General features: G+C 23.9%; 1 protein-coding gene across 1 annotated transcript in view; it reads right to left on the reverse strand.

The window, feature by feature from the left end:
- The window catches only part of LOC100210082 (uncharacterized), a 63,966-nt gene that overhangs the window by 25,934 nt on the left and 25,637 nt on the right, over nucleotides 1-12,395 (reverse strand). Inside the window, exons 9-12 of the mRNA XM_065806244.1 lie at nucleotides 9,537-9,629; nucleotides 5,072-5,166; nucleotides 1,201-1,302; nucleotides 1,010-1,081 (exon numbers count right to left, since the gene is read on the reverse strand). Coding sequence (XP_065662316.1) covers nucleotides 1,010-1,081; nucleotides 1,201-1,302; nucleotides 5,072-5,166; nucleotides 9,537-9,629 — 362 coding nt within the window. The remainder of the gene's footprint in view (nucleotides 1-1,009; nucleotides 1,082-1,200; nucleotides 1,303-5,071; nucleotides 5,167-9,536; nucleotides 9,630-12,395) is intronic.

Raw genomic sequence — 12,395 nt, forward strand, 5'->3', positions numbered from 1 at the left:
AATTTCGGAATTACAATGGATATTAAAGCTAAATGCACCAGGTTCTGGTGAAAGAATTCAAGAACATTTTTAACTACCAAGCTTATCTATTTAAAGTTGAGAAACAACTCATGATGGAAGATTGAGGATGAATAAGCAAACTCAATTTTTTTCTATAAAATGATTGACAAATACTGATGAATTATACTTGAAATTTTAATAGACAATTTTGATGACTTAAAAATGAATAGTATTTAAGAATAAACATTATCAAAAACAGTGTGTAATATATCAAAGTGTAATATATCAAAGTTTAAGATATATTAATATAACAGTTTATGCAATTAAAAATATACACAAAACTAACTTTAAATTATTGTGGAAATATTTAGTGTGAATGCTCAAATGGGAATCAAAATACCATCCCACCTAATCATTATTATATTAAGAGATAAAAGCTGGAAACATTAGCTTATTTAGAACATATGTTGAAAAAGCTTATACCAAATGTCAAAAATTGTTTAAAACCTGTTATACTTGAAATAAATCAGCAAAGGTTGTTACAGGGATTCAAAATATTTACTAGTAATCGATTCAAAAAAAATATAATTTAGTAACATGATAACACTTCATTCCAAGTTTTAAAAAAACCCGTTAGTAAAGCAACTGTTCAACAACGAAAGCATTATTGTCATGACGACAGGAAGATAATTTTCTCAAGTAAAGTACACATTGCTAATAATCAAATAAAATTTTAACTAAATATAGCTTCTTTAACCAAATTAACTATGACTTTTTTAATCCTGCTAGAAAAAATAAATTGAAAAATATATCTACATTGAAAAGGTGTAAAACAAAGTTAGGCTTTGCCTCCTAAAACAACTAAAACATTTTTGTAAACTTTAAAGTCTTATAAAAACTGAATTATGATTTGGATTAAAATTATAGGCATTATATACTATACAATTTTACAAATAAAATATGATAAAACTATCAATAATATTTTATATATCTCTAAAATATAACAAACCAAAACTGGAAAATCATTTTGATTAAAATCTAGTACAACTCCTCTATATTTACGTGCAGTCCAATCAGATATCTACAAATAAAAAGCAAACTGTTTTAAATTTAAAGATATTGCTCAAATATTGCATACTGTTTTTATAATTTTCTATTAAACAATTTGTAACTACATAATTTAAAAATAAATGAATTAACCTGAAGCAGTGGTACAGCCTTTCCTCTAAATAACTTGAAACACTGGAATAATGTAGTCAGACTTCGATACAATGCTTCAAAACTTGATGCAACTATTAAAATCTGAAATAAAAACATTAAAAATTTTTAACTTTCATGTTTTTAATTTATTTTTCATTTACTTGATAATAATAGCTTGAAAGCTTAAGTTCTTTTACTTCTTATTTTTTATTGTAAATTTCTTTATTTATTGTGTGAATATTTTATTAAAATAAGCAAAACAAAATCTAAAAATATGAAAATTTCAACTATAACTTTAGTCATTTCTATTAATTGTAGAAAAATAATTTTTTTTTAAACTATTCAAAAAATTTTATTAAATCAAATATATTTAAATATAGTCAAATACTGAATTTTAGCAAGTGACGTTTTAATAATCAACAACTTTAAAAGCTATCATATAAAAGCAACAATTTTCTAATTGAGATTAAATATCCATTAATTTACTCAAAAATAACAAAACAATAACTTTAAAATCTTAATTCACTTTTAGAAAGAAAAAAGTTAAAACTTTCTAAGTTCTATGGAACAGCTCTCTAATGTGATAAGAACCCCTGCATAAAATTCATTTTGATGTGAAAAGTAAATGGAGTTTTTGTTTGTTCATGATAATAGCAAACTTTAAAAAGCATTTAACACCAAGAGGAATAGTGGGATAGGCTGATGCAACAGTAAACATATCAAACAAGTGCTAAACAATGCTGTTCATAACTGCCTTAAAAATTTTAAAGGTACTAATTGATTTTAGATGATATTCAGGAGAAAAAACAACAGAGGAGAATTAAATTTTCAAAATTTACGTTATATAACTTTAATTTATAACATAATTTATAGAACAATTTAAGAATTTAATAATAATAATAAAAAAGCATTTATTACAAAAGTCTTATAAAGTAAACTTGTCTCTAAGTTTTTTATTGTCATTAAAAAGATCTATTAAGTATATATACTCACTTTTCCAAGGAAAAAAATTAAAAAAAAAACAAAAACATTTCCAAGGAAAAAATTAAAAAAAAAAACTGTATTTTTTATTTTTTAAATTTTTTGTAGTAAAATATTCATCAGCTTTTCTTTTTCTCGACTTTTTTGCTCAATTGATAATAGAATTTATTTTGTACCATTTGTGAGACAATCTTTTCATTGTTTTTACATTGAATTTATACTAAAATGATGTTGCTTAACTTTTCTGATACAAATCTAATCTTTTGATATAAATTTGCTTAAATTTGCTAATGACCAATGATTTGCTAATGAACTATTTTTGTTAACTCGGTTGTCCAATACACCTTATCTCTGAAAGTGCCTTAATGCTGGGTCTCGTTTGCCAATAATTGATACTCCACTGATGCTATATCAGAGCACATTGAAGAATCAAGGTGATTTGTAATTTTATTAATGACAAATAACATTGATAAATGATGTTCATCATGCTGAATGATTGTTCAACAGGATACTTAAGCATGCATTGACATTCTTACTAAACTTTACATATTTTTTATATTTAGAAAAGCAAATTAAAATTCCACAAGTTCAATATTCTCATAATAAATTCAACAAACTAGGTTCCTATTCTTTAAAAATTAAAACATATCGATGTCTTATTACAGTGAAAAAATCTAAAATAATCAACAACTAGTATAAAACCCTTTGGTTTGGAGTGTTGTATGTGACACCTGTGAGTTGACACAACTTTTGCAGAAAAATATAAAGATATGCTGAACTCAAAATCAATGCATATGATACAGTAATTGCTAAATGATATTGTGAACATGATTTATAAATTAGATTATTTAATGAAACTGACCACTATGTACCTTCTTATTTTGTGTTGAAATATTATAGTTTTGCATGTGAAGTCTGGCCTCAAAATACTTTTAATAGGTTTAATGATAGGTTTTACTCTATTTTTACTGGCAATATGCACATTATCCAGAGCAACATATAACACTATACATGTTTCTGTTAACTTATGATTGATAAAAAATTGATGACTTTGCAAATTTTTTTGACTTAATCATTGCGCATTTTTGACAATGTATTTGATCTTCACTTTCATGAGAGTCTTTATTGGAAACCCTACTTGAAAAACGCATATATATATATATATATTTCATATATATATATATATATATATATATATATATATATATATATATATATATATATATATATATATATTTATATATTTACACTATAAAATATCAAAAGCTCAAAAAAAAAAGTGATCTTAGACAATAAATCTCTCCAGCTTTGTTTATTTTCCTTATATATTCTAAATAATACTCCTTTATTACAATCTTTTCCTAAAGCCAATTCCATCAAAACTTGTTTTCAATATATTTGTCAATCTCAGGAAAATCATATAAACTTTTTATTACATTTTTATAGTTTCTTCTTTAAAAAAAAAGTTTAAAAAAAAATAAAAATAATAAGATTTTTTGCTCACAAAAACTGTCAAAACTTTCTATCAAAATAAAAGAAAATTTTAAATATGGTTTAAATTATTTATTTTAAACATTAAAATTTTTTGGAAAAGATGGTGCAGAGATAATCACCCAATATATATTTTGTATTAGGTTGTTTGTAATGTAGCAAAAGAGTGGCTTGGGATAGTAAATATGTATATAATAAAAATTATAAATGTACTACTAATAAATAAATTTTTATCAATATTAAATTAATGTTGTTAATAAATAAACATTTAACAAAAATATATATCCATATACACACACATACGAAAACAGACACACACTAACATATTTATATATTTCTAAATGTATACATGAAATTTTTTTTATTCCCATAAAAAACCTTTTTCTTGTTTTTTTCATATTTCCTTTTTCTTTATATATATATATATATATATATATATATATATATATATATATATATATATATATATATATATATATATATATATATATATATATATATACACACACATATATATATATATATATTTATATATATATTCAAATATTTTACATTTATTATTTTACTATAAAAATATAATTTTTATATCCATTTTTGTTATTTTTATTTAATTATTATAATCATACTCTTAATCATTTTTTTTACAAATATTTGTAGAAGTTTAACAGCGTTTGTTTAAAATTATATCCCTAAACCCTGCCCCAACCACACCATCAGTCGATGTAAGTAATATGCCTTGCATGTTTTACCTATTTGTTAATCAACCTCCATACTTTTTACAAAAGTTACTTACAGATTTTTTTTTTTTGCCAAAAAACATTTAATTAACAAAAAAAAACAAAAATCTTCTTGACAATTTTTTATCTCTGTAAGTATATGTTTTTACATAAACTTCTCATAAACTATATATATATATATATATATATATATATATATATATATATATATATATATATATATATATATATATATATATATATATATATATATATATATATGTATATATATATATATATATATATATATATATATATATATATATATATATATATATATATATGTATATATATACATATATATAAATATGTAAATATAAATATATAAATATAAATATCAAAATATAAATATATATCTTTTATTTTATTATTGGATTTTTCAGTTCAATCATCACGACAAAAAAAAAAAAAAAATGCTTGTAAAACTTTAAGTAAAAACTATCAAACTCAGCATGTAATATCTATGTGTTAAATACTCACACTAAATGATTTTTTGTTTTACTGTGTCATTCGCTGCATTAAGTCTGATAAAGATGTTTTGTTTAGAAGTGGTAAAAAGAAATTAATCTGATAAAAATTGAAAAAATATTTCATGTTTTTTATGTCTTAAAAAAAATAAATACTTTTTGAGTTTGTATTTGTATAAAGTATTCTTCTTGCTTTGTAAATGAAGCTTTATTAACCATGCATTCAATATAAGGATACTTAAACATTGAACCTAAATAAAATCAAAAATAAAACATTACAAACTTAAACTTATATGAAATAATCAAAATTCAACAACATAATACTCAGCAAAACCTTTAATTAACAAATAAGTATTATTACTAAAACTATCAAAGAACTCCAATAATTCAATAAAAACACAAAGAAAACCAAATAGTTTATTGACATAAGCTACAAGATGCACCTTACAAGAAGACTGGGACCAAATTCAGTTAGATAAGACATCCAATTTGAACCAGTTAATTTTTTGCAATAATAGTTAAAAGTACTGTTTATACAAGTTTCCACTAAATTTTATGAAAATTTATTTTAAAGAAAAAAGTTTATTGCAGAATAATACAAGTATCAAAATGCATTTTTGTATTTTGATAGTGTATTTTACTCGTCCCATTTTTTTATGACTACTATTTAAAAACAAGGGAATAATTTTATTCAGAAAACCTGATTTGATAGGGACCTAGGAAATTACAAGAACAATTTTTTTTAACAATTTTTTTGCATGTAACTTAAAACTTATTAAAACTATTACGGAAGAGCATTATAAAAATATTATTATGATAAATTTATTAATTAATCATATTCATTATTATTATTATTATTATTATTATTATTATTATTATTATTATTATAATTATTATTATTAATAGCTGAACTCATTTTAACATTCTAATAAAGAAACTGAGCTAGCTTTAACATTCCAATAAAAAACTAGTTTTAACATTCAAATAAAGAAACTGAACTAGTTCTTAAGTTTTTTCATATTGAAATCCCTTCCTTTCATTGTGTGATTTAGTAGCAGGCCTTGTGATGAAGCAGGAGTGATCGCTTTGCGTACATGAAACATGCCTGTAAACAACCTTCTGGGCGCGACAAATAGCACTCGCCAGTTTCGTTATGGGAGAAAAAAATCACGGCCGTCTGAAGAACTTGCGAGGGAAAAAATAATAAGTTGATTTTATAGAAAATATTTTTAGTAAAATTTTTTTGGTCAAAATATATTTAAACAGTGGAGTTTGCATATTGTTAAATAAAGAAGTTATTCATAATAAAGTACATCACACATAACTTATGCATAACTTACTACAATTTTAATTTATGTGGTATAAGTTCAAATTAAAAATGATTTCCCAGCCAGCACAAACAAATCTTTTTAGAATTTAAAATGTTAACACCTTTTAGACATCTAAATTCAGATAACTATAAGACATCTAATTGTATTTATCTTTGAGACAATGAATAACTGCTGTTTCAAGCCGACTAAAAGATGACTATTAATAGAGGTTTTATATTTATCTGAATTTAGACATCTAAAAAGTGTTATCATTTTAGATATGAAAAAAACATCTAAAAGACGTGTTTGTGCCGGCTGGGTTATTTCTTCTATTTGAAAGCTAAATCCAGCATGTTTTTTTTTTTAAAATTCCAGTTGAACTTTATCATATTATCTGCTTAATCAAACCCTGGTTAAGTCGAACCATTTGCTAACTATTTTTTTAGGGTCTATTTGATAAAAAACATCCCTTAACTAGAACTTTAACTTTGAATTGCATTAAAGACCATGTAATAAAAAATCAAAACTTGCAACTCTTATTAAATTTATTAAAAATTTCAAACGTTAAAAATAAAATATGTAGCGTAATATTTATAAATATCTTATAAATAAATATCTTATAAATAAATATCTAATATTTATAAATATCTTATAAATAAATATCTTATAAATAAATATCTTATAAATAAATATCTTATAAATAAATATCTAATATTTATAAATATCTTATAAATAAATATCTAATATTTATAAATATCTTATAAATAAATATCTAATATTTATAAATATCTTATAAATAAATATCTAATATTTATAAATATCTTATAAATAAATATCTAATATTTATAAATATCTTATAAATAAATATCTAATATTTATAAATATCTTATAAATAAATATCTAATATTTATAAATATCTTATAAATAAATATCTAATATTTATAAATATCTTATAAATAAATATCTAATATTTATAAATATCTTATAAATAAATATCTAATATTTATAAATATCTTATAAATAAATATCTAATATTTATAAATATCTTATAAATATCTAATATTTATAAATATCTTATAAATAAATATCTAGCGCAAAAAGTTTATCAAACTAAAACTTCACTTAAAGCTTTGATTTCGCAGAGGTTCAATCACATTCTATTAATTAATGACTATTATATTTAAAATTCAAAAACATCAAAACATTGGAATATGAAATATTTTGTCAAATATATGGCATTCAGTTTAAATTAGAAAGCAGTTTTCTATTTTGTACAAACAATGAATGAAAAGTTATGAAGTCATTACTGCTAACAGATAGAATGGAATGTATACTATTTTCAAAACGTTTCATCCCAATAATAATAGAAAATTTAAATTAAAAAATTAAAACTTGATTAAATTTTGAAAAATCAAAAGCTTTGTAAGAAACTTTTAATTTTTCAAAGATTTTTTAAAAACGTAACCGCAAGATTTTGTAAAAACGTAAGATTCTTTTGCTTTATTGTTTTTAATTTTTCACACATCTTTTGTAAATAAAAGAATTATTTTTAATCCTTTCTTTTTTTTTAAACTATTATTTATCTTAAATTAATTTAAAAACATATCTGTTGTTTAAAACGTCCGCAATCAAGCATGCTAATTCAACTCTAAAAAGGAAACAAAGTGATGTAGTCATCTTTTAGTAAATGGCGATATTTCATTGTTTTTATCTAATATCAAAGCTGCAGTAACATATTTTTTCCGGCAGATAGACAAATTCATTATCTAAAAAACTAAAGCTATTTTATCTGATTTTCGGGACTTTACATGAAAAAAAAATCAAACAAAAAAATGTCCACTCTTTTCCTTGTACGAACTGGTACGCTTTTGAGTCACCCTCTCCCAATACTTGCATACGCAATTTATGGATGGCCCCATGACAACCAATTTCAAACTCTAAATATCACTTTCGAAGACTTGATGCTGAGAACCTATAAACGCGCTCGTTGATAACATATTTTTGTATTACAAGCGCGAAATAACCCGCTGGGCAATTTTATTCATCACATGCACTGTATTAGAGAGAAAACAAGAACTGAAGACAATTGTTTGCAATTAAAATTTAAATTAACTTAATACTTTGATCTATTTTAACTATGTGCATTGCTTTTTAAAAAGTTTTAACAGTTATTTAGAAATATTGTCTTCATTTATATTTATTTTCATTTTTATATTATAAATGTTAACAAAACAAAAAAAAAAATGCTTAACAGAGTTAAATTTTTAAAATAACTTTTCTGGCCGTTGCCATGATCTTTTAACTCTTTAAACTTTTTAAATAGCTGAAACGAATTCACGACTGTCAATAAAAACACTATATATTGTATAGAGAGATTTTGAATATTTAAGTTATGAAATATTTAAGTATTTTAAAACTAAAAGCTTTAAAATACTTAAAAGAATTTTTCGAACTTTTTTACATTTTTTATTCGTATTTTATTCATCTAATTTCACATTATAATTTTCATCATGAAGTTAACTTTTATGCAGAAATTTTAAATAAATTTATGATTTAAAATTGCTTTAAATATGATATTTAAGGCTTTAAAATGTCGTCAGCGATAAGTAAAAAAACTTATATAAAGCTTAGTTGAAAGAACTTTCGTTGCAATATGCTATATATTCATAAAAAGTTTAATTTTTGAAATTTTTGTTGATGCTATTTTTGGTGTACTTTACCAACAAAATTAGTTTACTAAAAGTACTTTTAATTCCCTTAATATAAAAATGTTAACAACTTATTTAAAAGTATACTATTTATTAATATGCAAAATTTTTTGCAACTTTCCTGACTTAAAATAACCAGTAAAAATGTAAATAAAGAGTTTTTGAATAATAAAAATAAATAAAAATAACAATTAAACATATTGAAAAATCTTAACTAGAGAATAACTGATGCTAATTAAAGTTTTTTAATGGATGATTTTGCTTGTTAATGACAAAGCTTTTTTTCTAACATAAAAAAAAAATCAATCAACTTTATTCAATATAAATCAATCAAATTAATTTATTTCTTCAATGTGCGTACTAATTAGGCTTTCTAAGTGTCTAGCATAACACTTTAAATCTGAGCCCAATATAGATTGTTTTTTTACTATGATCTTCTGAACTTTTGGACCACGGGTAAGAACCAACTAATATTTTCTCATTTGATAATAATAAAAAGATATTTGTTATTACTAGAATATTAACATATCATTACTATTTTTTAATTTTAATTTGTTAATTTTTATAAATATTCAAGTTATAAAAGAAAAATAATTTGCATACCCTTGGAGTGAAGTTCCACAATAAGATTACTTCCTAATTGCATTACTTTTTCTTTAAAAAGATCAACAACAGAAACAACACGATGTACAGAAACTAAATAATTTATATATAAATGTTAAGGCTATTATTTTAAGTACAGCATAGAAAAGCACATAGTATATTGGTAAGCAACGGGGCCCTGGCTAAAAATGAGACTTTTTGCAAATCCAGCCCTGGCAAAATTATAAGATTTAGCAGGGGTTGATAACCAGGGCTAGAAAAAAATTTATAATACTTAATATATTATAATTTTATGCTTACATTTACTACTTAATAAATACTGGCGCACATTTATATATTTTTAAACTCTAATTTATTTCCAACAAGATTGCAAGCAACCACTATTAAGTTATGAGACACTTTATAATAGAGAATAAGTTAAAATACTAGGAAACATATAACTGAAGATTTAAAAAGTTGTAAGCTGTATAAAAGAGGAAAACACAAAGATGGGTAAGAGTTATAAGGTTTTTTTGATGTTCAAAGAAAAAAACTGGATTAATAAAAAAAATTTTAACATGAAGGAACAGATATAGAAAAAGAATGCAAATTGTTGAATAAAAAGCCAAGCAAAAATGAGTTTCGGTTTATCGCAATAGAGATGATAGCTCGTTTGAGCATTGCACAGTGGTCCAGAAATGTCACTTTTGAGGCAAAAATTATATCTTCACTAATTTTGAAGGTAAAAAGCTAAAAATTTTGGTGAATGTTCATTATACCCTGGCCAACAATAACTATCATTGTAATGTCGGTTGTTATATCTCTGAAGGACACACCAACAACACGAAACCAAGGACAAATGAAATAACAAATAATAAACATGTGATACGTATTTCTCATTTAATTTTCAACTTTCTATTAACTATAAATAGTCGACAGCATGTATGACACATTTTTGTTGAATGAATAAATATCATACATGTGCAGAGCACCATAAACATATAACGTTATAGCTTACATTTAACGTACTTATTTTAGCATAATTATTTTGGAAATACCTTTTAACTAGATATTCTCTGGAGGACAAATTACACATTTATTACATTTTGATAGATTGCATAAACATGTAGAGTAGCACACCAAGGACAAAAAGTAGACACAGCAAATGACACATGTTACATGACAATATTTAAATTAATTTAATAATTTCCATGATTTATGGTACACTTACGAATATTAATGTGTAGAATAAGCAAACTCTAAAATAACACACCAAGGACACATGACATAACATGTAACATGCTTTTTGCATTTAAATTTATTTTTAGATCTATATGATAAAACTTTCTATAATACTGATTTCAATAGTTTGACTGGTCGATTAATAAGTACAATCATCAAGAACACATATTTTATAATTACCTAGACATAAATATTCTATGCATATGGGAGCACAACAAGAACATACGACTACTTAAAAAGAACATGTAATTTTGGTTTTACACTGAGATTATAACTAAAACTAAATTGACTTTAATGTTTCTAAATTTTTTTTTTTTTACTAAACTGAGCTATTTAAAAATACATAATTATAAAGGGTTTGAGTTTTTAAAAAACAACGGTGAAACAGGTATCAAATCAAAAGAAAAGGAACCATATTATCAATACTACAATTAAGAATAAAATAAAGAATATTAAGAAAATTACAAAATAAGGTCTAAACATTCTACTGGAAGAGCAAGTTCCTTCTTTGATTCAGAACTTCGCCTCATAGAAGTAATAAAGAGGTCTGATGAGCAGAGCAATCTTCGCATTAAATCTTCATTTGAAATTTTTCTAGAAAATTTTCTTGTAAAATGTTCTTGATAATTTTTAACATCTTTGTTTCTATTTTCCTGGGCTTCTTCAGATAAGAGGCCAGTTGGAACTGGCTTGTCTCTTACAACCTGGTGTGAATGGACAATCATCTTGTGCACTCCTGCAGGCATAGGATACCATTTAAAATGTGCTACATGTCTTAAATGTATCTCTGCAAAATATTTCTAGTTTATCTGGATCAATTAGGTGCTTACAGGACAATACACAAAGAATAAAGAAAAATCTTTTAACAAGATCGTTATCAATACCAAACATTTCAGCAAAAGTTTCATGGCTTCTAAATGCCCTTCTCGCTGTGTTTCCATCATTGAATGTACCAGAGCAACCACTTTTTGGTACATCAACAATAAGTCTGAGTGTATCTTTAATTTTTTCCTGAATTTCTTTTTTTCGACTTGCAACTATTTTTTCTTGTGAGGAGTGTTTGCATGAAAAAATCCGCAATCATTGAATCCTGGTCTTTTTCTCTGCCCAATATGTAACTCAAATAACACTCAAAACTGCGAATCCAGAGATGGAGTGAATTCCAAGGTCCAAAGACATCTGATTTGGTTGTTTACTCTAAGCAATTACAAAGTCATTCATTTTTTTAGGATTTAATCTGCTTACATTGCAAACTTGATGAGAATTACTTAATGGAAAAAGAATAGTGAAAACTTTCCCATCAATCATAGTACACTCTAACTTGTGCTTGACTTGAAATATGTTTATGGTTGTTGCTCTGAGTTTAGTTGACATAAAAAAATCATATTCTGCTTTAACAATTTGCTGATTTTCTTTAACGTATTGCATTCGAACAGGATGACAATATTGGGTTGAGGATGTTTTGGGGTTAGTCCAAAGAATAACATTAGTTTCCTGTATTTTAAGTTGCACAGGTACTGTACATGAAAGAAACAAAGATTCTTCAACTGGAACAAGCAATCTGTCTCTGTTTATAAACTATTTGTAGAGTGATCCATTATTGAAGATTCACAGAACCACTGTAGTTTGATGTAACAA

The sequence above is a fragment of the Hydra vulgaris genome, chromosome 09 (genome assembly GCF_038396675.1).
Source record: "Hydra vulgaris chromosome 09, alternate assembly HydraT2T_AEP".
Classification (NCBI taxonomy): domain Eukaryota; kingdom Metazoa; phylum Cnidaria; class Hydrozoa; order Anthoathecata; family Hydridae; genus Hydra; species Hydra vulgaris.